Source organism: Tiliqua scincoides, chromosome 1, assembly GCF_035046505.1.
Source record: "Tiliqua scincoides isolate rTilSci1 chromosome 1, rTilSci1.hap2, whole genome shotgun sequence".
NCBI lineage: Eukaryota > Metazoa > Chordata > Lepidosauria > Squamata > Scincidae > Tiliqua > Tiliqua scincoides.
In genome coordinates, this window is record NC_089821.1 from 185,008,843 (window position 1) to 185,032,116 (window position 23,274).

The following is a 23,274-nucleotide window of genomic DNA, read 5'->3' on the forward strand; positions in this document are numbered from 1 at the left end:
TTATATAACCTTTAGAAAATAAGTCTCTTTATAGAAAGTTTTTATGTAGAGGTAATCATATAAAGAACAAAAAGGGCATGACCAGTAGTATTTGGACCAAAGCCTATTTTTACAAAACCTTTTAATGTACCAATAAAGGACTCCCAGGAAAGATTTTTATTGCTACTGTAGGTCAAAATAAAACTTTGATTTACAAGCTGGAAAATATATATATTTATATGGCATGAATATTAACTCTGAAGTTTGCAAAAAGTCATTTACCATGTTTTCTTGATTGTTTACTCTTTGTTTGCAGCATGTAGACAAATTACTGTACACAGTTTGACCCAAGACCACACATCAAAAGTGGCATTTTAAATAAAACCCAACTTACTTTATCAAAAGTTCAGCTCCACCATGAAATATGAAAAAGTGCAAACAGTTCTGTCATAGATATTTCTTAATATGAACAACTGGATAAGAGATACGGTGTTTGGAGGGAGGCTAGTGTAGAAAAACCCCTGTTAACAGCATAGCAGTTGTATTTTTCTTTCAGCTGTGGAACCCAGTGGCATCCTCATACAAAACAAGAAGCTTTGTATATTAACTGTACTGTAAGGAGCTCAGCTATAGCGGCAGTCTAGGCGTGCCATTGGGAGTGGCCCTCTTTGTCTTCTGTATCTGGTTGTGATTCTTCCGTGCTCTCACTACTTTCATTCTCACTTCAAATACTTCATGTATAGCTTTACGAAAACAGTGGAAATTGTAGTCTATTAGCCCTAAAGAAACAAAAAAGCAAAGTCACACTTCAAACCTAATTCTTCATGCCAAAAACAAAGTTAGAGGCATAATGGTGCAAATGTTAAGACTTGCGAGACAGAGGTTCAAATCATCAATCAGCCTTAAAACTCACAGCTTCTTTAACCACCCAAAGCAGATGTAAACAAGCAACTGAAGGGAAAACAGAATTCTAAGGGGGCATTCAGTGAGATACAACAGAGAATAAAGTCTCATAAGCCAATCAGATCAGGGTTCATATATTAACTGTTCTGTAAAATAAAAACATGTCTTATTTCTTCATGCATAAGGTTAAAAAAAAATCACCTGCATTATGCAATGAGGGAAAAACACTACACAACTAAAATGGGATGTGTCTCATACAAAATACACAATAAAAAGCTGGAAATATACAGTATATATGTTCACTTAATTTGTGAGCTAAATTGTTTTAAAATGCTGCATTTCATTTGGATTTATGAACTTTGCCTGTAACCTCATTTAGGGTTAATACCACAAGCTCTCCCAACACAGACACTGTTGTGTTGGAAAAATTAAAGGAGATGACACATTTAAGTGGTTGAAATATGATGCTAGCTTTTCATTTTTTTCCAGGAAGATGCCCCCCCCCCAATTCAGTTTAGAGCTCATGTGATACCAAAATCATATAATGCTGAAAATCAAAATTAATGAAGTTGTTTTGGGCAACACAAACTATGTATATCATTCAATAAATGTTTTTATTTATATATCACCATCAACTATGTACATATGCAGTTGGTGAGAAGTGATGCAGAGACACAAAAGGACCAAATTCAGAAAAATAATCTAGAACAGTAGTTCTCAAACTGTGGTCCATGACCCAATTTTTGGTGGTTTGCAAAACTGACAGGGTAGATTAGGTTATATGCACCCAGGCTTAAACAACCTTCTACTGGGGGGGGGGGGGGGGACACTGCTGCCTAATCACCATTATAGCCACAGAGGCTTGAGCAGCTGGTAAAGTGAAATTTTATTTTTTAAAGGTGGGTGCAGGTGCTGAAAAGTTTGAGAACCACTGACCTAGAGCAGTCACTTTTTTCACTTGCATACCCCTTGGTAGCCTATTTCCATAAATTGTACTCCCTGTATTAGCGAAATGTAATTAATATAGTTGCTGTTCTTTCAAATGTATGTTTTAACTGTAAATAAAAGGCCCAACAATTGGATTTTAAAAATGGAATACGCCATATGATCCTTGAGCTTGTTTTGAGGCACATAGTTTTTTCAAATCAGGTTTAAATGATGTAAGATATAGTCTTAAATCTATATCTTAAATCTGAAACTGCATTCAGCTTACTTCAGTATCTTTTATGAAGGCATAAGAAGAGAAAGCCCCCCCCCCCCCCACCGAGCTCCATATCCTTGTTTGTATAGCTGGCACGTTTTATTTGTAAATGCCACAAGAGTAAGGAAGGTTTCAGACTACCCCACATGCTACACACTAGGGCTTAGTTCTCATCTCCTATACATGCAAACCCATGCTTCACATGTTCATCACATTACTTTTTCTTTTTTATCTGTTTGAAGAACAGTGTGCCTTGACTGTGCCTTTTCACTGTTTTGCACCAAAATGTTAGGTGTCGTGAGAAATTCTTAGTGAATGATCACTTTCCACATTACGTCTCACTTTTTTTACTGTGTTTGTTTTCAACTACTGATCCATATTTGATAATACTCAAACTGATAGCCAAAAACTAGGGTGGGGATTTCACAGTCAGCTAGCTGCCTTCCTTCCTGCCTTGCAAGCCCCTGCAAGGCATTCTAATACAGACTTGCCTTTTTCTGCCATTATTCAATTCTTATCCCTAAAGGTCCTGGCAAATAGCCCTGGGGGTACACATACCCCAGGTTGGGAACCACTGATCTAGAATTAGTGTCCAGCAAGAACAGGATTCTACATGTACTTTGCTGTACCTGGCTGCCAGCTTTGACCTAAGCACACCACACTTTGGGCAAAGAAAACCTCAAAGTGCATTAAACAATTTATTAAGGCCCAAAGTTTCAAGTCAAAGGACTCTTCTTCATGAAGAATTCTTCTTCATGACGCCGCATACACAACAGCTGTTCCTGGATAGTAGGCTTTCTTCAGAGAGTCCTACAATGCAAAATGCACCGGCCCTCACTAAATTTGTTCCAGTGCAACTCTGAGGTCTCCATATGGTTATACATAATCTTGATTCAGAGCTTAAATAAAATGGTATACTTGTTGGAAGATAAGAGCTTAGGCCAAACTTTGGCCCTCTGTAGACTGCGGGTATAAAAGGCTTCTTTATGGAAGCACGGGGCTTAATGTTTGCACTGGCTTTATTATTATTATTATTAACAGTATTTATATACCGCTTTTCAACTAAAGCTCACAAAGCGGTTTACAGAGAAAAATCAAATAACTAAATGGCTCCCTGTCCCAAAAGGGCTCACAGTCTAAAAAGATGCAAAAGATTATCTTGCTTCTATGAATGTGTACAGATTTTAAGGGCTATGCATCTCCTTTGCACTAGCAAAATCTGAGAGTAGAATGCCAGCAGGCAGGTGAGTATTTAATGCAAAAAGGTGACTCTCAGCCAGTATTTGAGAAAAGCCTGAATGAAACCCCCAACCCTGGAAACCTAACAGGCAGAAAGAAATTGATACTATTTAAGCAACTTTAACATCCAACAAATCCAGTGAATGGCTACAACACCTCCACACCCCAACACACACTGCAATAGTTTTAAGAATTTCATCCTCTACACAATGTACCACAATGTAAAATGTATTTTGAATTATAAATGGTATCTGGATTGTGACACATTTTTATAAAATAAAGACATTAAATACCTTTTCTCTCAAAACTTTCCTCTCTGACAAAGCAAACAAGTGCAAGGAACTTTGTTACTTCCTTTAAATAAAGCACAGTTGTATTGTTCAGTTTGATTATTGCTGTTGATTCTTTGTCATAAGGGGTTCCGGCACCATCTTCTTTCAGCCTAAACAGAAAGAGTTGGAGGTGGGGATACAGAACGAAAGAGGCTTACAATGTACCTTTTCCAATGTTAAAAGACACTACTGGATTCCTATTTTGAAGGCTACATTAACATTTATTTAGTCAGTGGTGTTCCTGGGGCTTGTGCTACCCCAGGGCTGCCTTCCCAACATGCCACCCTCCTGACTTGGAAGTAATCGCAGTGACACGACGACATCACCGCAATTACTTTCTGCATGCTCTGAGTGGCTGCAATCGCTTGGAGTGGCTGGGCCACTCAATTCTTTTCCCCATTTTGAAAGAAGTGGGCAGCAAAGCAGGGAAAAGTGGGCAGCCCAGTCACTCAGAGACCGCGAGGAGAATCTGACCCTTCCCTCGCAGCCACTTGGAATGATTGTTGGTCGCTTGGAGCGGCTGCCTCACAGCAACCACTGCAAAAGGGGAGGCAGTACTGCCTCGGGTCCCCTGCCCCCGCTGGACCCCCCCAGTATGCTAATGCAGTTAGTGCCTATAGCATGGCTGCAGAGAATATACCAAATTATTATAGAAAAACCAATAGCAACAGCTAAGCTTAGAGCTGTATTCTTATCCTATGAGGCTAAGGTAAGGTAAGCCATTTATACATGCTCCTGAGATTGCATCACTGTTACTGCTTTTCACCAAGTTAATTCCCAAACAAACTCAATTTTTACCTGAATATGTTAAAGGAACAGCTAGCAAACTCAATTCATTCAGATCACTTTGCCATGTGCATCAATATTTGTGCCCCATAATGAGATATTTGCAATTCCTACCCATTTCAGCTACAAGAAACATTTGCTTTGTGGGATGGTAAAATGTCAACGCTCTCAATGTCTGCTAGAGAGATGATAAAACTACAATGGAGATTTTAGAGTCTAGCAACAAATCTGGGAGCTGCTAGCAGCACTATTCAAGGGTTCCCACAAGGCCAATTGTGGTACAAGCAGTATAAGTTTGTGACTTTCTGGACAGGACAATGAGGATCCACAGGGATGACTATGAACTCTGGATGAATAGACACTACAGCTTATACTTCAGTCACATTCTGTTACCTTCAATTAAATTTTTGACACACAGAATTTCTAAAAAAACAAAAACCCTGGTCACAACTGTACCAAGGTTGCACACAGCAGGCCACATTTGGCACACAGACTGTGAACTCACTTTTATACTAACTCTATGATGTACATAACCATTTAACACTTATTACAGTGGGAGTGGGTAAATCCACAGCTATTTCAGGGTTGTTAGGTCCCCAGTGCGCTGCACTCCTCTCCTTTCCTCTAAGCACAATCTAAATGACATTTTAAAAAGCCACCTTCCAGGATTGTGCAGGTGGGGTGGGTGGGGAATTTCTGCCATCACAATATGTTCCAATCTGTATTCCTGCCTGGGATTTGGGGCCATTTGAATCAATCAAGAATGTATAACTCAAAGAGGAGGAGTTTAAGAAGAACAGCTGAAACTTTAAAAACCTGCAGATTAAGATTTTAGCTGGTTTTCATGTACTTCAGTCCCCCTTTATGTCCTATCTCAAAATATTTTGCAATTCCACTCTTTAACCATTTGGGAAACATTCTTCCTAAGATAAAGTAATGGGAGAGACAGAAAGGGGTAGAAGAAAAGGGAGAGAACTAGAAGTTCAATGTGTTTTTTCCTTCTGCTGTATTAAAGCAGGGGTGCCCAAACCCCGGCCCTGGGGCTACGTGGCCCTCGAGGCCTCTCAATGGGGCCCTCAGTGAGACCCCAGTCTCCAATGAGCCTCTGGCCCTCCTGAGATTTGTTGCAGCACACATTGGCCCGACGCAACTGCTCTCAGTGTGAGGGCGACTGTTTGACCTCTAGCATGAGCTGTGGGATGAGGACTCCCTCCACCACTTGCTGTTTCACATCTGTGATGCAACAGCAGCAGCAAAGGAAAGGCTGGCCTTACTTTGTGCAAGGCCTTTTATAGGCCTTGAGCTATTGCAAGACCGTCATTCATTCATATAAGTTCATCTTTAATATTTCATGTAGGTAAATTTATGTAAATATATTCAAATTTGAAATGTAAATTAATTCTTTTATTTCCCAGCCCCCGACACAATGTCAGAGAGATGATGTGGCCCTCCTGCCAAAAACTTTGGACACCCCTGTATTAAAGCACTTTGAACAGAAATGCAGAACATATAATAAAGGGGTTGGTCTGTATAATGAGAATTCAAAATGGGAAAAGTTAAGCTTAGGACACCTTGTGCTTTGGACTGATGTAAAATGGTAGTAAGTCAGGGTTTTGTGTTTGTTTTCTTTAAAACATAATGGGGGGGGGACTAAACAGAATACCAGAGCATTCGGTGCTCACCAGATGATATCTTAAACGACTTTACAGTATATTTTAGAGAACAGGCTGTGGTTGTCTAGTAGTAAGGGGGGGAATATATTAAGTCTCCTCTTGTGAACTAATTCTAAGGGTGAAATCCTGGGGGACTACAAGTATTGAATTCAGACATTTAATGGGATATTTGATTTGATGAGTTACATAAGGTTTCTCTCTTCGAACATACTCTTGCCAAGACTGTGACAAATCACATCATTCAGCCCGAGTAGCCTTTGCCAGTGAAACAATTGTATTAACTGGTTGCCAATGACCAGGTCTTTCTGCAGCTCTTTTAGTGCCATTTTTAGGGAAGGATACTGAAGTATCATCTCTGTTGTATTTTAGAAGTGGATTTGTTTTTGTACATGCATATGGCTCTCAGTATATGGCTATATAGGATACCACAAGCAATCATGACAGGGTTTGCTTCCTAAGCCATCATTTTATGACAGACCAGTTAGTAGAAAAAAGGTAACAGAACGCTTGGACAGCAGGCTTCTCAATGATATTTTCAGTGAGCTATTCATGATGATTTTATCTTTCATGATTTTATCTTCCATTTGTGTTTTATCTTACAAACACAAATGGTGTTCCCTCATTTTAAAGTTGCCTTATTCCTATCACATTTTAGACCTATAGATGGTGTCTGCTTGCAAAGAATGGCACAAAAACACTGTACTTACCCATAGATGCAGGAAATGTCAATGACAACATCTATCATATCACAGCTCAGTTCATAAGTCTGCATGTCCACTGGGGTGCTGTCTGTGGCTATATAAATTTTACTGACGACATCAAAAAGAAAGGCTTTCTCAATTCCAGAATTCTATAAGGGAAGAGGATAGAATATATATGTCATTAAAGGGAATCTAATCTTTCAACAGTAATGGCACTGGCCAAAGAGAGTGGTCAGCCCAATGTCAACCTAGGGCCAAATGAGAATTTGAATGCTAATATCTCTGACCAAAGTTCACCACCCTGACCACTCCCATTCACAAAGGCATTAACAATTTGTATTAAAAACTACTACAAAACTACTAACACAAGAGGAGATAACACAAAATAGTTTAAAACAGGGCAGGGGATTTAACCAGTCCAAAAAGTATTTGTTCAACAAATATTGTAATAAACCTTCAAAACCACAATCCAGCAGAGCTAGATGTATTCATCCTTTCAAAGTTCTGTTTGGCACTGTTGCACTGTAGCCCAATTGTTTGAACTATAAACTAAAATAAATCCGGAACAGTAGTAGGTTTACAAACATGTAAGCATATGCAAAATTATATTCACAGGACTGAACAAATTCTTCTGAATTTTATTCCAGAATGCCTGGAGCAGCCCAAACAACATTTTTGAAAAATGAAATTGAAGCGAAAAAAATTGTTCTTGCAATGCAAAGTTTACATATGCAAGAGTATTTACCGAGATAAAGATGTTAAGTAGGTTCTCCAGTGTTGGCAGTTGGGGAATCAATTTCTGTACCACTTTGCTAAATGCTTCAAATATAGAATGGTCGTATATACTTGTTAAATAGAAGCTGAGAAAGGAAATAGTAACATCAATATAGTCCTTTAAAATGAACAGCAATGGAAAGCTCTCTCAAAAAGAAAAAACAGCATAAAATAGTATATTATATTTGACATCTTCTAAGCATTTTCAAATACACTGCTAGAAAGCAGACTGGAGACTAACAAAGGAAACAAAAGCACAAGTACTATATAGTAATTTTTTCTAATGTCTCTTCTCAATCTTTAATCTGATCTCATGGCTTTCAAGAACTGTATTTTTAATATTTGGGGTTTTTGGTCATTCCAAACATCAGGGCTTCTTGGTCATTCCAAATTGTAACACCCTCAGAAGATATTTCAATATAAGAGATTTCATCCCATGAAGTGAATTCAAGCACCATATTCTAGCATTAAGCTACTTTGCCGTCTGGTACGCTACTGCCGTAATAGCAAATATTACAGGCAATACAGTGTTCTCCAAGACACGCATTTTAAGAAAGTTGGGGAGATTTAAGATAAAAACATAGTTTTCAGGACCTTTGATCCATAAGGTGATATGACTAACATGATCAAACACTTGGAGCTTCTCCCTATCGTACAGAAAGTACATTTTGGAGATCCATGAACTGAGCTGTCAGTCAGTCTCAGACAGAGTCTTGCAAGTATTTCTCTCATTCTTAAAATGGAAAAGTCAAGGGAAAAAAGGGAGGGAATGTTTCCCCTCCACACACACCCAAAGCCTCCCCCTGCAGTATTTTCCCCCAGTATTTTCAGTATGTTGCTGCTTTTTGCCAGTCCCCCAATCACATTCCTTCTGCAGTCCTAGTGTGACATGACATTTTTTCTGGAAGATCCACAATCCTCAAGAGAAGAATGGGGAGGGGTCCATAAGAAAGGGGGAAAGCCCTGTTAACAGAAAGCTCGTGAAAGTTATGTTCCAAATCAATACATTTTCTATTCTAAAATTAGTAAATTTAAATGTGGAAAGGAAATTTTCATTTTACCTACGTTTTTCCCCCAGGGAAAATATGACCCTTCTGACTTCAAAATTTCTGGAAAGATATGCAATGGTGTTCCGTGGGGGGAGCAAGGGGGACAAATGCCCCAGGGCACCACACCTCCAGTGACGGCGCTACCTTCCTTGCCTCCCCGCAGCTGCTCCCTACCCCCGTCCAGGAGCCTTCAGAGAGTCATGGAGGCCTTAACAAGGCCTTTAAATCCCACTTCCACTTCTCGATTAAAATCGGATGTGGGGTTTAAAAGACTTTCAGAGGCTCCAGAGAGCCTTTAGAGGGCCAGGGAGGCCGAAAACTAGAAGTAGTGATTTTTGGCCTTCTGGAAGCTTCAGAAGGCTCCCAGACAGCAGAACTTGGTCGGGGGGGCAGCACCCTGCCGACCTGGCACCAAGCAGCACAGGGGTTAGGATCGCCAGTGAGATGACATCAATAAACGCATCACTGACTGTGGTGTAGCACTGTTATCAACCTTTGTTTTCTGTAACTTGACATGAACTTTCATTGCAATTATTGGTTTTAATGCAGTGAGTGGTACAGAGTATTTATCTCTGCTCTCAGCGTAAACTGTGGTATTCCTCTCACCTCAAGTGGATTCTTTCTAGTCCAGCATCTGCAAGGTCATCATTGGTTCTCTGGTGAATGTCTCTTTGAGTTTCAATCTTGTGATCATCAGACAGACCATCTACTTTGTGAATAAATATTTCAAAATTTATGTCTGGATTCACTTTGTATGCTCTTGTCACAGTGAGATGCAATCTAGCCAATGCTTCCATATAGTCATCCTAAAGAACAAGAGCAAGTTGGATAAACATTTTGGTTTCATATACTAATTAGAAATCAAGTTTTTTAAAGTTTATATTTTAAGCTATCACAATAGATTGTTTTCTGTTAATATACCTTTCAGAAATTATACTATATAAGCAAAGCATCAAGTACTAAATATTTCTTTACATGTCCAGCCTCATCTACCCCACCTCCATCTAATTTTTCTCTTATTAAAAAAAAACTTAATTCAAGTTTTGTGCAAACGCTCTCGTTTCTTCCATGCACTGCAGATATTTAATAATGATGCTCTTTCTATGCTCATGGCGGCTTTTAACAATGACCTATTTTCTCTTACTATAGTGTTTTCCATACCTTCAGACACCAACCTGAGCTACACAATCAGCAGCATAATATGGTGCAGCTTCTGCAAGACTTTACCACTACAAATCAGCAGGGGTTTTGTTTTGTTTAAAATGTCTGCAAATTCTCCTCCAGATACTGACACCCCATACTCTTCTGGTGAATTATGAGATGCCGCTGGATGACAGATTGGGGGACAGTGGCCAGCAGACACTGGCCACTTCTTCCCAGTACGCCACTGCCAGCCCTCTCTGCCAGCCCTCTTACCCCTCAAAACAGGAAATGTGGGGCACACTGGAGTTGCTTCCAGCACACTCCTCATTTCTTACTTTGTTTAAAGAGCCCATGTTGAGGAAGGAGCAAGATTGCTGCATTCCAGTTTTCAGAGAACAGGGATCTGGCACTCTGCCTTCCCACCTCCATGGACCACACAGAGGAAAGAGCAAGGAGTCTGCTAGTTTCAAGCAGTGCACAGCAGTGGTAGCATGAATGGCTGCACTGTTGGGCTGCTTCAGCAGCCCAGTGCAAGGGACTTTGCAAGTGAGATTCAGTTTGCAGTGCTCTAGATTTTGCTCATAGTACAGGAGATTAATTATACTGGGTTAGATCCAAAAGTTATGCTTGCACAAGTGATCTCCCCCACCCATTCTTCCCCTCTGCAGCCCTTCCAAAAAAACCAATTCTCAATGGTGGGGGAACCTTCAAAAATAGTGCAGGATGAGGTATGTGGGACAGCAGGGGGAGGTGGGAATCTCCAGTACCTGCACACAGAAACCTCTGAGCATTTCTCCACTTCTGGAAGTGCTTGAGCCCAATTTGGGGGATTTCCCCCTTCCTTTGCACCCCCACATCCCACACCATTCCTGACAGTTCCAGACCTTCAGAAGTGGTTTTGGGGGGGGGGGGACTGCAGTTCAGAAGATTCCTCATGCAATTTTCAATCTCACCTGCTGTGTGTGCGTATGTGTATACACACATACATACACACACTATACTGAATTTTATGCAGTTTTTCTTTTCATAATCTGTTCTACTTGCTAACTCTCAGGGTGCAAGTACAGGGTGTTGGAAAGAGGGAATAAAAATGAAGTAAAACCAGTCACCCCGCTCTTAATCTTCTGTTTACCTGAGAATCAATAACAAAGATTAATGCTCCAGTGCCTCGGAAAATCATCTCATAATCAAAGGTAGGGTCAAAGAAGTCTATTTGCCCAGGAAAGTCCCATATCTGAAAATTAACAAAGGAGCTGTTGGAAACATCCTCTCTGCAGATCTTGTTGGTGCTCTCCAAGAAGAGGGTTTCATTTGGTGACATTTTATGGAAGACAACTTTTTGAATGGAAGATTTTCCACTTCTCCTCAGTCCCATGAGTAAGATTCTTGGCTTGACTTCAGTACTGAAGGGATCATTGAAATTGAGAACTAAATGAAAAGGGGAAAAAAATTACAAAGTGAACAATTAGCCTGCATACAGTGATTTATCTTGCATCTCAGTCCTAACACATTTGGAAATAATTTCGGATGAATTTTCCTTCACATAATTGTTCACCACAATCATAGAATTCCTTTCTTTACAACCCTAAAGAGGTCAGCTTTAGCTAGCCAATCAATTGGCACAATTGGGTGATTTTTTTTTTCTGGGGTAAAAAAACCAGCTGAATTAGATTTGATTTGATTAGAAAGATTTGAAATCTTTCAAATTATAAAAATCCCTATTTAATAAGGGATTTAAATAAAAAGCCTGCCTATGTAAACCGCCTTGAATAAAGTCTTGAATAAAGACCAAGAAAGGCGGTATATAAATACCTGTTATTATTATTATTATTGGCCCCATTGGAATAATGAGAGTCAAAACACATAGACGAACAGGCCTTGCTGAGGGAGAGTCAGCATGGCTTCTGTAAGGGTAAGTCTTGCCTCACGAACCTTATAGAATTCTTTGAAAAGGTCAACAGGCATGTGGATGCTGGAGAACCCGTGGACATTATATATCTGGACTTTCAGAAGGCGTTTGACACGGTCCCTCACCAAAGGCTACTGAAAAAACTCCACAATCAGGGAATTAGAGGACAGGTCCTCTCGTGGATTGAGAACTGGTTGGAGGCCAGGAAGCAGAAAGTGGGTGTCAATGGGCAATTTTCACAATGGAGAGAGGTGAAAAGCGGTGTGCCCCAAGGATCTGTCCTGGGACCGGTGCTTTTCAACCTCTTCATAAATGACCTGGAGACAGGGTTGAGCAGTGAAGTGGCTAAGTTTGCAGACGACACCAAACTTTTCCGTGTGGTAAAGACCAGAAGTGATTGTGAGGAGCTCCAGAAGGATCTCTCCAGACTGGCAGAATGGGCAGCAAAATGGCAGATGCGCTTCAATGTCAGTAAGTGTAAAGTCATGCACATTGGGGCAAAAAATCAAAACTTTAGATATAGGCTGATGGGTTCTGAGCTGTCTGTGACAGATCAGGAGAGAGATCTTGGGGTGGTGGTGGACAGGTCGATGAAAGTGTCGACCCAATGTGCGGCGGCAGTGAAGAAGGCCAATTCTATGCTTGGGATCATTAGGAAGGGTATTGAGAACAAAACGGCTAGTATTATAATGCCGTTGTACAAATCGATGGTAAGGCCACACCTGGAGTATTGTGTCCAGTTCTGGTCGCCGCATCTCAGAAAAGACATAGTGGAAATGGAAAAGGTGCAAAAGAGAGCGACTAAGATGATTACGGGGCTGGGGCACCTTCCTTATGAGGAAAGGCTACGGCGTTTGGGCCTCTTCAGCCTAGAAAAGAGATGCTTGAGGGGGGACATGATTGAGACATACAAAATTATGCAGGGAATGGACAGAGTGGATAGGGAGATGCTCTTTACACTCTCACATAATACCAGAACCAGGGGACATCCACTAAAATTGAGTGTTGGGCAGGTTAGGACAGACTAAAGAAAATATTTCTTTACTCAGCGTGTGGTCGGTCTGTGGAACTCCTTGCCACAGGATGTGGTGCTGGCGTCTAGCTTAGACGCCTTTAAAAGGGGATTGGACGAGTTTCTGGAGGAAAAATCCATTATGGGGTACAAGCCATGATGTGTATGCGCAACCTCCTGATTTTAGAAATGGGTTAAGTCAGAATGCCAGATGTAGGGGAGGGCACCAGGATGAGGTCTCTTGTTATCTGGTGTGCTCCCTGGGGCATTTGGTGGGCCGCTGTGAGATACAGGAAGCTGGACTAGATGGGCCTATGGCCTGATCCAGTGGGGCTGTTCTTATGTTCTTATGTTGAGAGGGTAAGGGTTTTGGTCCCCCCAGCCCAATTTAGTTGCTATTCTCTAAAGAAATACTAATCTTGTTATTTGCTTTTAAGATTTATACCCTGTGCCTTTTGACCAAATGAACTCCAAGTCAAGTATACTTACGGCCCTATAGTTCTTCCGCCCCCAAGCTATTTTACTAGCACCACCTGTTAGATTATTTGAGAGAGGTCTTTTTTTTTTTAAACTATTCTTATAATGCTGAATTCTAGATTAGGTGCCAATAGGTCTGTAGCCAAAATAGAACAACCCATAGACAACATGGAGGAACCTGTGCACTACTGTGCACTTCTCCAATCCCCCTTGTTATGCGATTAGGTCATTAAGTGAACATTCAGCCCAATCTAGTGCCTTTGTTGGGTAAACAGACACTCCCTGCCAGACACTAGCTGACTGCACAGGCTACTGGAGATAGATTGCCTCTACTTTGCATTAAGAGCCTCTTTGTTGTGTAAACCGACACTCTGCTGCAGGCTATGGGACTCCTGACTGCATCATTAAGAGCTCCTTTGTTGTGCTTTGACCACCATTGTATATGGGTCCTTTGTTAAGCAGATGGTGAACACCTGTAATTCCTTAGGAGCAGTGTTTCCAAAATTTGTCACCACACATACCCTTCTAAGAAAGAAAAATAATCCCAAATCCATTTGACCTTAAAAAGGAAAGAGTTAATGAGATAGCGACAGGATTCCTGAAGACACCAAGTATGTTAACACAGAACAGTGGCGCCCTAGCTTACTGAAGTCTGAGTTATGGATGGCTGCATTGATGCTTTCATGCAGGCATGGTACATCCCTTGTGGTGCTTTTATGCAGATGCACCAGCAAGTGCTGGCTTTTTCAAGATACATAGGTTCTGACTTATGGACTGACCTCATGAATAGAACCAGCATGTATGTTGGGGACTTAAGCAGGATCAGGAAGGAGAAGGATATTTATTTGCACAGTGAATAACACCACCAATTTGAAGTCCAGGAAGGAAAATAAATTGGCAAGAGAAAGATAGGAAAAGCAAGGTAGGGCCAGGCCAAGAAGACTGGAAACACAGTCACTGAGTGTTGCAGCCTTACAATATGATCCAGCATGATGACTGTGAAAGACCCATGAGTCAAGCAAGACTTAACTCCCAGGAAGATATGAACAATCAGCTGAAAAGAGGGGAAGGCAGAGAACAGAGAGACACAAAAACCAAAGACACAAATCCTGTAGCCTAATAGCTTGATTCAGCGTATTGCAATGCAGTACAATACTTAGAGACAAGGCACTTCAGAATTAGCAACCTCTGTGCCTATACTGGTGGGTTCCAGAAACCTCACTGACACCTGGTTAGGCCTCCCAGGTGCAGTAGCACACCAGGTTTCTATTCCCCAGGGTCTCACAGCTCAGCCTGTGGCACATGACAGCCAAGTCTATCTTTGCTTTCTTAGGATTAGTTTCCCACTGGGCCTTCACCAGCACTCCTCAAACTTGCTCCTAGGGAGCAACAAACTGGCCCCTCTCTACCCTTCCCATTCTTTCTCTCTCTCTGTTTTTCTAACACAACCTCGCTTCCTTCAGTAGAGCCTCTCCACCCTTTCCAGGTTACAGCAAGGGTTGTTGGGAGGTGTAGTCCCATTACAGTATATATTTACTGTGATGTAAGCTTCCTGGAGTCCAATGTAGAAAGAAGTTGAAAGAATTGATGGAGGTGTAAGAGAGAAAAGGCTCCTATGACTTTGATCCACAGTGTGTTCACCCTGAAAGGACTGAAAATGTAAAGTTCAGAAAAGAAGAAGAAGGAGGAGGAGGAGGAGGAGGAGAGAGAGAAGTGAGGGAAAGATATAAACAAGAACAGGAAAAGCAAAAACTGAAACATACAGAAGGAGAAGATGAGGGATGCCACAATGTTTTGATGTAGGCCTGTTCTTGCAAACTACTAATCCTGAAATTTATACACAGGACCATTTGAGAGTTGCAAACTATTGAGAGTTGTAAACTATTTACAGAGTTGCAATTGTTTTAAAGTTCATTAAAGTTTGTTTTATAAGACAGCAAGCTTTAAATCATTAGATCAATTAAAGATTTATTTGATGCTATTTATTTTGAGGCTATTTTATTTTTGCTCGGTTACTGTAAAAGGTGAAAATCAAAATATTTAAGGTGATCTTTTCTTCCAACAAGGAGCAGCTATTTTTTTTAATCTGTACATACCTATACTTCTTTTAATATGTCAAGAAGATGCCTATGTTGAGGATTTTTGTGACAGTGAATTAAATTTAAATAAACTTTGTGTAACAATTGGTCAAAAGGCAAATGATTAATTGAATAAGTATTCTTTATTTGGTTGGCAGCTCCATTTTATCCTGTACTATATTATTTCAGATTCTACAAGCAGAAACGTGAAAGATGTACAATGTAAAAGAAAAGAATTCACCATCAGAAATATTTGTTGCTGAAGTTATAAGAGCAGTAAAAACATACAGTTCTTAGTTGAAATCGATTAAAATTTTAATGTTAATTGTTTTGCCCTGTTCCTCCCCTTCTTTTAAATAATGCAATAAGAAATTCGTATTGTTATGAAGTATATAGTGTCTACTAATCACTATGTCAGTATCCATACACAGGTCACAGAAAATGCCAGCTGGAAGCATAGTACTATGCAGTGGTACTACAGGTGGTACTGCAGGGAGTCCTAGGCTTGCTGCCCATTTCTCACTTGAGAGGTTGGCTGACCAGGGTAATACCCAGATCCTGTTGCTCGAAGCAATTCCTAATGGGGCAATTCACATGTAACATTTCTAATCCTCCAAACCATGGACCAGCCTTATGCTCTCATGTTCTCCTCAAGTGCTCAGAAAACCTGGAAGAAGGCTTGGTTCACATACAGAGTTTGAGATCTCCCCCCACAATGCAACATTCAGATATGCAATCCCTTCTTCTGTCACTCCCTGCTGTCTGTAGGACTACAGCACAGAAAGGTGGGCCACATGCCATTTCTGTATTTCAAATCAATTCTGAAAAAGAGTGTCAAACATTAAATGGCACATATGCTACCATATCTTTTCTCTCATATTCAGTTGAGAAATAAATCCATTTTAGAGCAGTGTTTCTCAACCAGTGGTATGGGTACCACCTATGGTACTTGAGGTGGTGTCTGGTGGTACTCACAGGACCCTTGGACACCTGCCACCTGACAGTGAGACCATGAATGTGACACAAACAACTGAGAAATACTGTTTTAGGATTCCCTCAGCATAGAACAGCCATTTTCAACCACTGTGCTGTGGCACACTGGTGTGCCATGAATGGTCTATAGGTGTGCCATGAGAGTTTGGGGGGTCATTTATCAATAGGGACATTGATGGATGCAAGGCCCCTACTAGTGATATGGTGCACCTTGTCAATTGTCAAAAAATGGTGTACCTTGACAATTTTAGCACCTTTTCAGTGTGCCATGAGGTGAAACGGGTTGAAAATGGCTGGCATAGAAGATGGATGCTACAAGAGCAATCTGGGTGGGAAGCCATCTGACTAGGCTAACCCCAACTCGCTTCGTCTAGCAGAAACTGTAAGCAGTCTTCAGAGACACGAAGAAGGAGCTCTATGCCCTAAACAGACTGACTGGGCAAGCAGTATGCAAAAAGCAACAAGAATTTATTCAAAATGAATTAAAAACAAGCTAGGAAATAGTTATTGTTGGAAGGGACACACACCTGCAAACTGACAAAAACCTGGTCCTGTACACATTTGAAGACAAATTAAAACAAAATCCTGATGCCCTAGCTAGATAGGGCTTTGTCTAAGTTAGCACTTTTTCTTAAACTACAATCCCCAGCCTGGGAGATTAATGGGATCGTGAAATACACAGGTTGACCCAGATAGCATCAGAATGAACACCACCCCACAGCAGCCTGGTCTCTACCTTAAGTAGCCTTGTTTAAGAGGGTAGGAGACTATCTGCTTGAAGAGCTAACCTACCTGAGGTAACCTATCTGACCTCCACCCTGGTCAGTGGACTGGAGCGCTCAATAGGCTGGCGTATGTCAATCTCAGCAGCTGAACTGACTAGAAGCTATTGTTTCTCTGCTGCCAAACAAAGAAAATGAGAGAACACCAAACAGTTGACAAAAATATAACATGCAGTTGGCCTTAATGGTAAAGAGCCCAGAATTACTTAGCTTAGCCCCTTTTATGTTAGGCCTACCTAGGGGTTCCCTTTAAGTGGAATGAGGAAAAGGGGAACAAAAAGGGAGAAGGAGTTAACTACAGAAGTAACAAGTGTTTCTTCATTCTTCCAGCTTTGAGAAACAGAAGGTAAAAGTCTACATGCTCTCAATAAAGCAACATAATTGCAGGCAAACAAGATAAATTTTGTATACCACCAAATTGGTGTAGTCATTTAAACAAAAATATGCTAGAGCGAAGCAATAGAGGGATTGACATTCACAGCTGCAAAAGAACTTTGAATGCTGAGCTCTCTCCGGCTGTTGCCTTTTATGGGCCTGAAATCAGCCTCTCATGTTTCCTCCAAACTCCAAGGTCACATCATTAGAATTAGTTCCCTTTGTATGACATACTGAACACCTGCACCACCAGAAAAATAGGAAGTACTTATGACAGATTTTTCTGCAGATATTATTTCAGAGACTTCAACACATTGACTAGGCTCTTTCCTCCACCAGCCATCTCCAATTTATTTTTCCCTCTGTGCTCATAGTTTGCTTCTCTTTGCTTTAGTTTCTCACCAACATGTTTGCCTCACTGGTAATTTAGATCAACTTCCTCACCACCTGACACCATAATAAGGTCATTTCTAGAGTTTGAGAAATACTGCATTGAGAAACATTGAGAAACAGTGCATTAAACCAATGGTCCTTAACATTTTTGGGGCCATGACCCCAATATATAAATAATGATACTGGGGACCCCACTGTCTATTCCTCCTAGGACCCCACCATCCCTCCTAGGATCCTATCCACCCACCCCCATAATGCCCTCCCAGCACTATTCACTGTAACCAAATATTCTTATTAGAGACAGCAGAAAAAATTACAATGAAGCCTGGCACTAGTGAAAGTTATTTTAGTACAATTACTAAAAACTGAGCAGGACTGGGACACAATCTCCTGCTACCTGAAGGAGTACATCAGATGACTCTCCCTTTACCTGGTGGTGCTCTAATCCAGTGGTCTTCAACCTATTTCATTCCTGTAAGTTGCCACAACCCCACAATTAAGGCTTCGCAACCCCATTGGGGTCCCAACCCCAAGGCTTAAGAACACTGCAATAAATAGAATGGTCACTAATAACAGATTATTTCCATACCCTATGTTGCCAGAACTCTGCTCTACCAACCATACCTATCACAAAAATCCTTCCTTCCTCTCCAGTTTACTCCCTTCTAAGAAATTCAGCTACAGTATTAGAGAGCTACTTGTTCCCCTCTCCAAATCTTCAATCTGTCAACCATTGTCTTCTCAAAACAAGGGGGCATGAAAGCCTAGTTTCAGAAAGGTTCTTTAAAAATTGGACTGTACCCAAAGTCACCTATTCATTAGTCTTCCTTTACTTTATATTCCATCCTCAGGGCAGCATGTAATTAATTTCTTTTTTAAAAAAGCCAAGTTATACCTTCTGCCCTGAAAGTAAGTTTCTCCATAAAGCCCAGATGTGTCTGAGCTGGGTTCAAGAGCTCAGGTGCACACATATTGAGAAAGGAGACACTAGGCCTGGGCTCATATTAAATCATACCTCCCTACCACCATGTACACAGCCAGCCTTGGTCAAACTCACCAAAATACTCCAAAGTAAGGAAAGAAGAGAAAAGCCCAGGCCAGGGAGCTTCTGAAGTTACAATTAACAACAACAATTCTGCAACTCTTCTGTTTTTACATTATAAATCACCTTGGGTGGCTTGGCCAAGGCAGAAAGATGGTATCTAAATGCAATAAAGGTAATATGCACACCCTTTGAGTTCCAACTATAGACACATGCAATACAGGGTAAACCCACCCAATTTGCAATAGTGAACTTAGAAGACTGTTGCAAATACTTTACTACAGAGAAAACAAAGTGTTTTAAACACTCTAAAGTGTTATGTAAATCCCAAATGATTTGGGATCAGGTTATCTGTCTGCACCTGCAGGAACCTGCTTGTTAAGGTCTCCTAGGAAGGCATTTCTCAGTACTCTACTGATACCTGAGACTCAGTGGTGTCACTAGGATTCCCATTACCGGTGTGGGAGGCCTGCGCGTCACCCCATACAGTGGGTGGGGCAACACCCCAGGTGGTGGGTGTAGTGATGTACCATTGCCCCGCCCCCATAGGTTTTTTGGCTGTACCTTTTGTTAGAACACAGATATTTAAATGTTGATTGTTTCATTGCATTCTGCATGAAATTACACATTGATTGATATATAACATGATGGTATTATTCCTCCAAATTCTGATTTTAGTGATTTTGAAAACTTGTAGAGTCTCTCTCTCTCTCTCACACACACACACAGTGTCAACTTACTAACAACTTATTGCAGCAGTTCTCAAACTTTTAGCACTGGAACCCACTTTTTAGAATGACAATCTGTCCAGGACCCATTGGAAGTGATGTCATGGCCAGCAGTGACATCATCAAGCAATTAAAATAAATAATTGAATTAAAATAATTAAATAAGGGGGAGCCAGTTCTGTTCCACTAAGTGAATCTACTCTGAAGTAAATCCTATTGTGGTCAATGGGGCTTACTCAGGAAAGTGTGGGTAGGATTGCAGCTTGTGAGCTCAAGCCTACACATGTCTACTCTGAAGTAAGTCCCATAGTGGTCATAGTGGTCTGCCTGCAATAATAACCCCCCAAAAAGAATCAGTGAGATTTCCAGCCCTCCCCAGTGCCCAGTTTCAAGTTCTTCTATTTCAGGCATAGCAGAATAAAAACCCACCTGGCTTTGCAGTGCAAAATAGAAAACTTTACCCTTACCATTCAAGCCTCTTTTTTGTTATTTTGTGGAGGGATGCTGCCCTATGTTGCACTCCAGCTCCATCGGAATCAGGACCCTTCTGGTGTCCTCAAACCACCAGCCACCGCACGTCTGCCTACTCACAAGTAAACACGACTGTGAGGCTACTTTGCTTTCCATAGGGCTCCACAGACTGGGAGGGAGGAACCTCCTTCTCAGGTGTTTTCGAGGGCTGCACTCATTGGATGAGGACCATTCTAACGTCCTTGGAGCCACTCAGCCTGCCTTGACTAAGGCAAGTCCGCCTACTCATGAGTAAATGTGGCCATGTGGCTTTCTTTTGGGCCCTGACTTGCTGATGGGAGGGGGGAGCTTCTTGGGTGTTTTGGGGGAGCTTCATTCATTGGATCAGGACCATCTTGGTGTTGTTGGATTCCTCTCAGCCTGCCCTTTCCGGCAGACTATGGCAAGTACACCTATTCTGGAGTGAACATGCACTATGGCTCACTTTCACTTTCCATAGGGCTCCATGCATTTTTCCTTCTGGTTTTTTGGCCTTAACTTTTGAAGAAAGGAGCAATTTCAATTCTGTTTTGTGCACTGCACTCCACTGGCCATTCCGCATCCAACAGTGTATGGCATGATGCAGTAGCTCCTAACCCTGCTATGTTAGTGCATTCTCTCCCCAGGTTGCGTCACCCCCCAGGGCGCGTCACCTGGTGCAGCGTGCATCCCCCTAGTGACACCAGTGAGACTTGGTTGATTGGGGTGGAGGGGAGGGCTATCTCTGTAGTTACAGCCAGGCTCTGGAATTACTTCCCTAGAGAGGCTCCCTTGGTTCTCTCTCTGCTACATTGTTAAAACTTACTCCTTCTAGCAGGCTTTTAAATATCTGCAGGGAAGTTAAATTTTTTAACCTAACTGTTAATTCTTGTTTTAAATTTCTGTTTTGATCATTTATTGAATTAGAGCTTTATTCTTGTGAGCAGCCCTGAGCATTATTTTAAAGCGGAAAAGGATATTCATTCATTAAGAAAAATTAGGGAATTACAAGAGAGCTGTTCCCTCCCAATACACTCCAGCCCAATACCAAGCCCCCACCCAAAGATTTGGATACAAAAACATACAAGACCTCCACATAAGCTCAACACATCAGACTGGAAAAAGACTGGTATTCTGAGGTAGCCTACTTCTAAAACCAGGAGGTTGTAGCTACGCATCACAGCTCATAACCTGTGATGGACTTTTCCTCCAGAAATCTGACCAAACCCCTTTTAAAGGCATTTAGGCTGGATGCCATCACCACATCACCACATCTTGTGGCAAGGAGTTCCACATGCTGTGTAAAGAAATATTTCCTTTTGTCTGCCCTAACTCACCCAACTTAGTGTTTAGTACTTGTTGCTTAGTACTAGATTGGGCAGACTGGTTTGCTAGCTGCCCCAGGAGCTGCAATCTTAAGCAAAGAGAACTGGGAAACAGAATGTGCTGGAGGTTGGGTTATCCCCCTGCTTTAGGGCCCCCACCAGGCAGGGAAATAAGATCCACGTGCATATCCTTTCTTTTTCCCCTATAGCAGTGGGGGGGGGGGATGTATCTTCCTTCTGTCCATGGTGGCCAGCACTCCTCAAGAAGCGGGAATGATAAAGGCAGAGGGTTACTTAAGAGAAAGCACGTTCGGTGAGAGAGGCCACTCGCTGATAAGGTTGAGTGCAAGAGCAGAGGCCAAAGATGCCCCTCCCCCCACCGAACGTTGAGACTTTCAGAATGCCAAATTCTGCCTGCTACACCACTATTCCTCCCCCCCACGCCCACACCCCCTAACTCCTCCCCTGCCCCAGCCCCCCTTTTCAGCTCCTGCACATACACCCAGCTCTGTTACGCCCAAGTCCTCCCTGGACCCCCCACCAGTAGCCCTCTCCCTGCTGCGCCCCGGTCCCACCAGCCCTCCTTCTCGCCCCTCCATCGCGCGGCCCAAAAGGCGGCTCGGCTCCCCTCCCCTCCCCTCTCGGCCCCTTTCCGCGGCTCACCCCGCCCCAAAACAGTGGGCCTGGCCGCCGAGTCACGGGGCTGTCCAGCGGCGGTGGCTACTTACACGCCTCGTCCCCGCCACTCTCCGGGTCCCCATCCGAGAAGGATTCGGCCCCGTCCCCGTAATCTGCCAGCCCAACCAGCTCGTCTTCGCCCTCGTCCTCCTCTTCTTCATCCTCATCTTCCTCCCCCTCCTCCCCTTCGTCCTCTTCCTGCTCCTTCGGCTTGCCCGGCACCTGGCTCATGCTGCAGGATCCCGCCCGGGTGCGCTCTCCTCCTAGCAGGGGTCCCGAGGCTTCCCCTCCACTTTGCCTCCCTGGAGCTGGGCTGCTCCCTCTTCTCTTCTCTGCTCGCTGGAGTTGTCAAAGGAAAGTCAGCCCAGGCCCCGCAGCCCCTCCCAGAGGAGAGAAACTGCGTGACCAAAGTCACCTGACACACATACACACGCGCGCGCGCGCGCGCGGAGTCACACACTCGCTAGTATGCACAGGGAGGAGCTCGATCCAGGCAGATGCGGGCTCCCTGCCGCGCGCGCGCACACACTATTCCTTTTTTGCACACGCAGTTCACACACCAGGCAAAGGGAGGGTTGCACGCTTGCTGTGGGAAATAAAAGAGGCTGCGTTTCCAAGGAGTCCTCCAAACTCTCTCTTCTTCCTCCTCTCCCCTGCCCCAAATACTGTGTGTGGGGGAGGGGGTCTGATAATGAAGAAAAGGCACTCTGTACATGCTCAAAGGGGGTGGCTACCAGCTTTCCTAAGGATTTAGTACTTGGAAGAGTTGTGTCAGCAGGTGTTGTGTTTCCTCACCCACAGCAAGCATGTGACACTGCACACCTGCTGAAATTCCCTTTAATTATACACACTCAGTGGTTCCCCAACTGTGGGTCTGGGACCCCCCACTGTGTTGTGACTTAATTTTGGGTGGTTTGTGAAACTGACAGGGCAGATTAGGCTATGAGCATCAAGGGTCAAACAAGCTGCTACTTGGGGGGGGAGCATTGCTGCCCTATCCGCATTGTAGGCACACCCCATGGCATTTATAAATCAGGCAGAGGCCTCCAAAAGGTTTGGGAACTGAAAACTACTATAAAGAGAGAAAAGCCCTCATTGCTTCTGGTCACCTTTGGAGCATATACCCTGACTATTGGGTAACTAACCACTATCAGTTTACCAAACATATCAGAGGGAGAAGTATTCTGGTCAGATCTGAGATCTCGCCCAAGTA

At 42.5% G+C, this 23,274-nt stretch overlaps 1 protein-coding gene across 3 annotated transcripts; it reads right to left on the reverse strand.

The window, feature by feature from the left end:
• RRAGD (Ras related GTP binding D) lies at positions 1–22,472 on the reverse strand. Of its 3 annotated transcripts, none has more exons than XM_066612667.1 (7): positions 22,284–22,472; positions 10,913–11,208; positions 9,244–9,443; positions 7,560–7,674; positions 6,821–6,963; positions 3,616–3,764; positions 1–758 (listed from the first exon to the last, which is right to left on the reverse strand). In XM_066612667.1, the coding sequence occupies exons 2-7, from the start codon at positions 11,153–11,155 to the stop codon at positions 607–609; spliced, it is 1,002 nt and encodes a 333-aa protein (XP_066468764.1). In that variant the 5' UTR covers positions 11,156–11,208; positions 22,284–22,472; the 3' UTR covers positions 1–606. The 3 variants fall into 3 exon arrangements, with proteins under 3 accessions (XP_066468764.1, XP_066468749.1, XP_066468756.1); XM_066612652.1 differs by having other exon boundaries at positions 22,112–22,377; XM_066612659.1 differs by lacking the exon at positions 22,284–22,472 and adding an exon at positions 17,042–17,149.
• Positions 22,473–23,274: the final 802 nt, after the last annotated feature.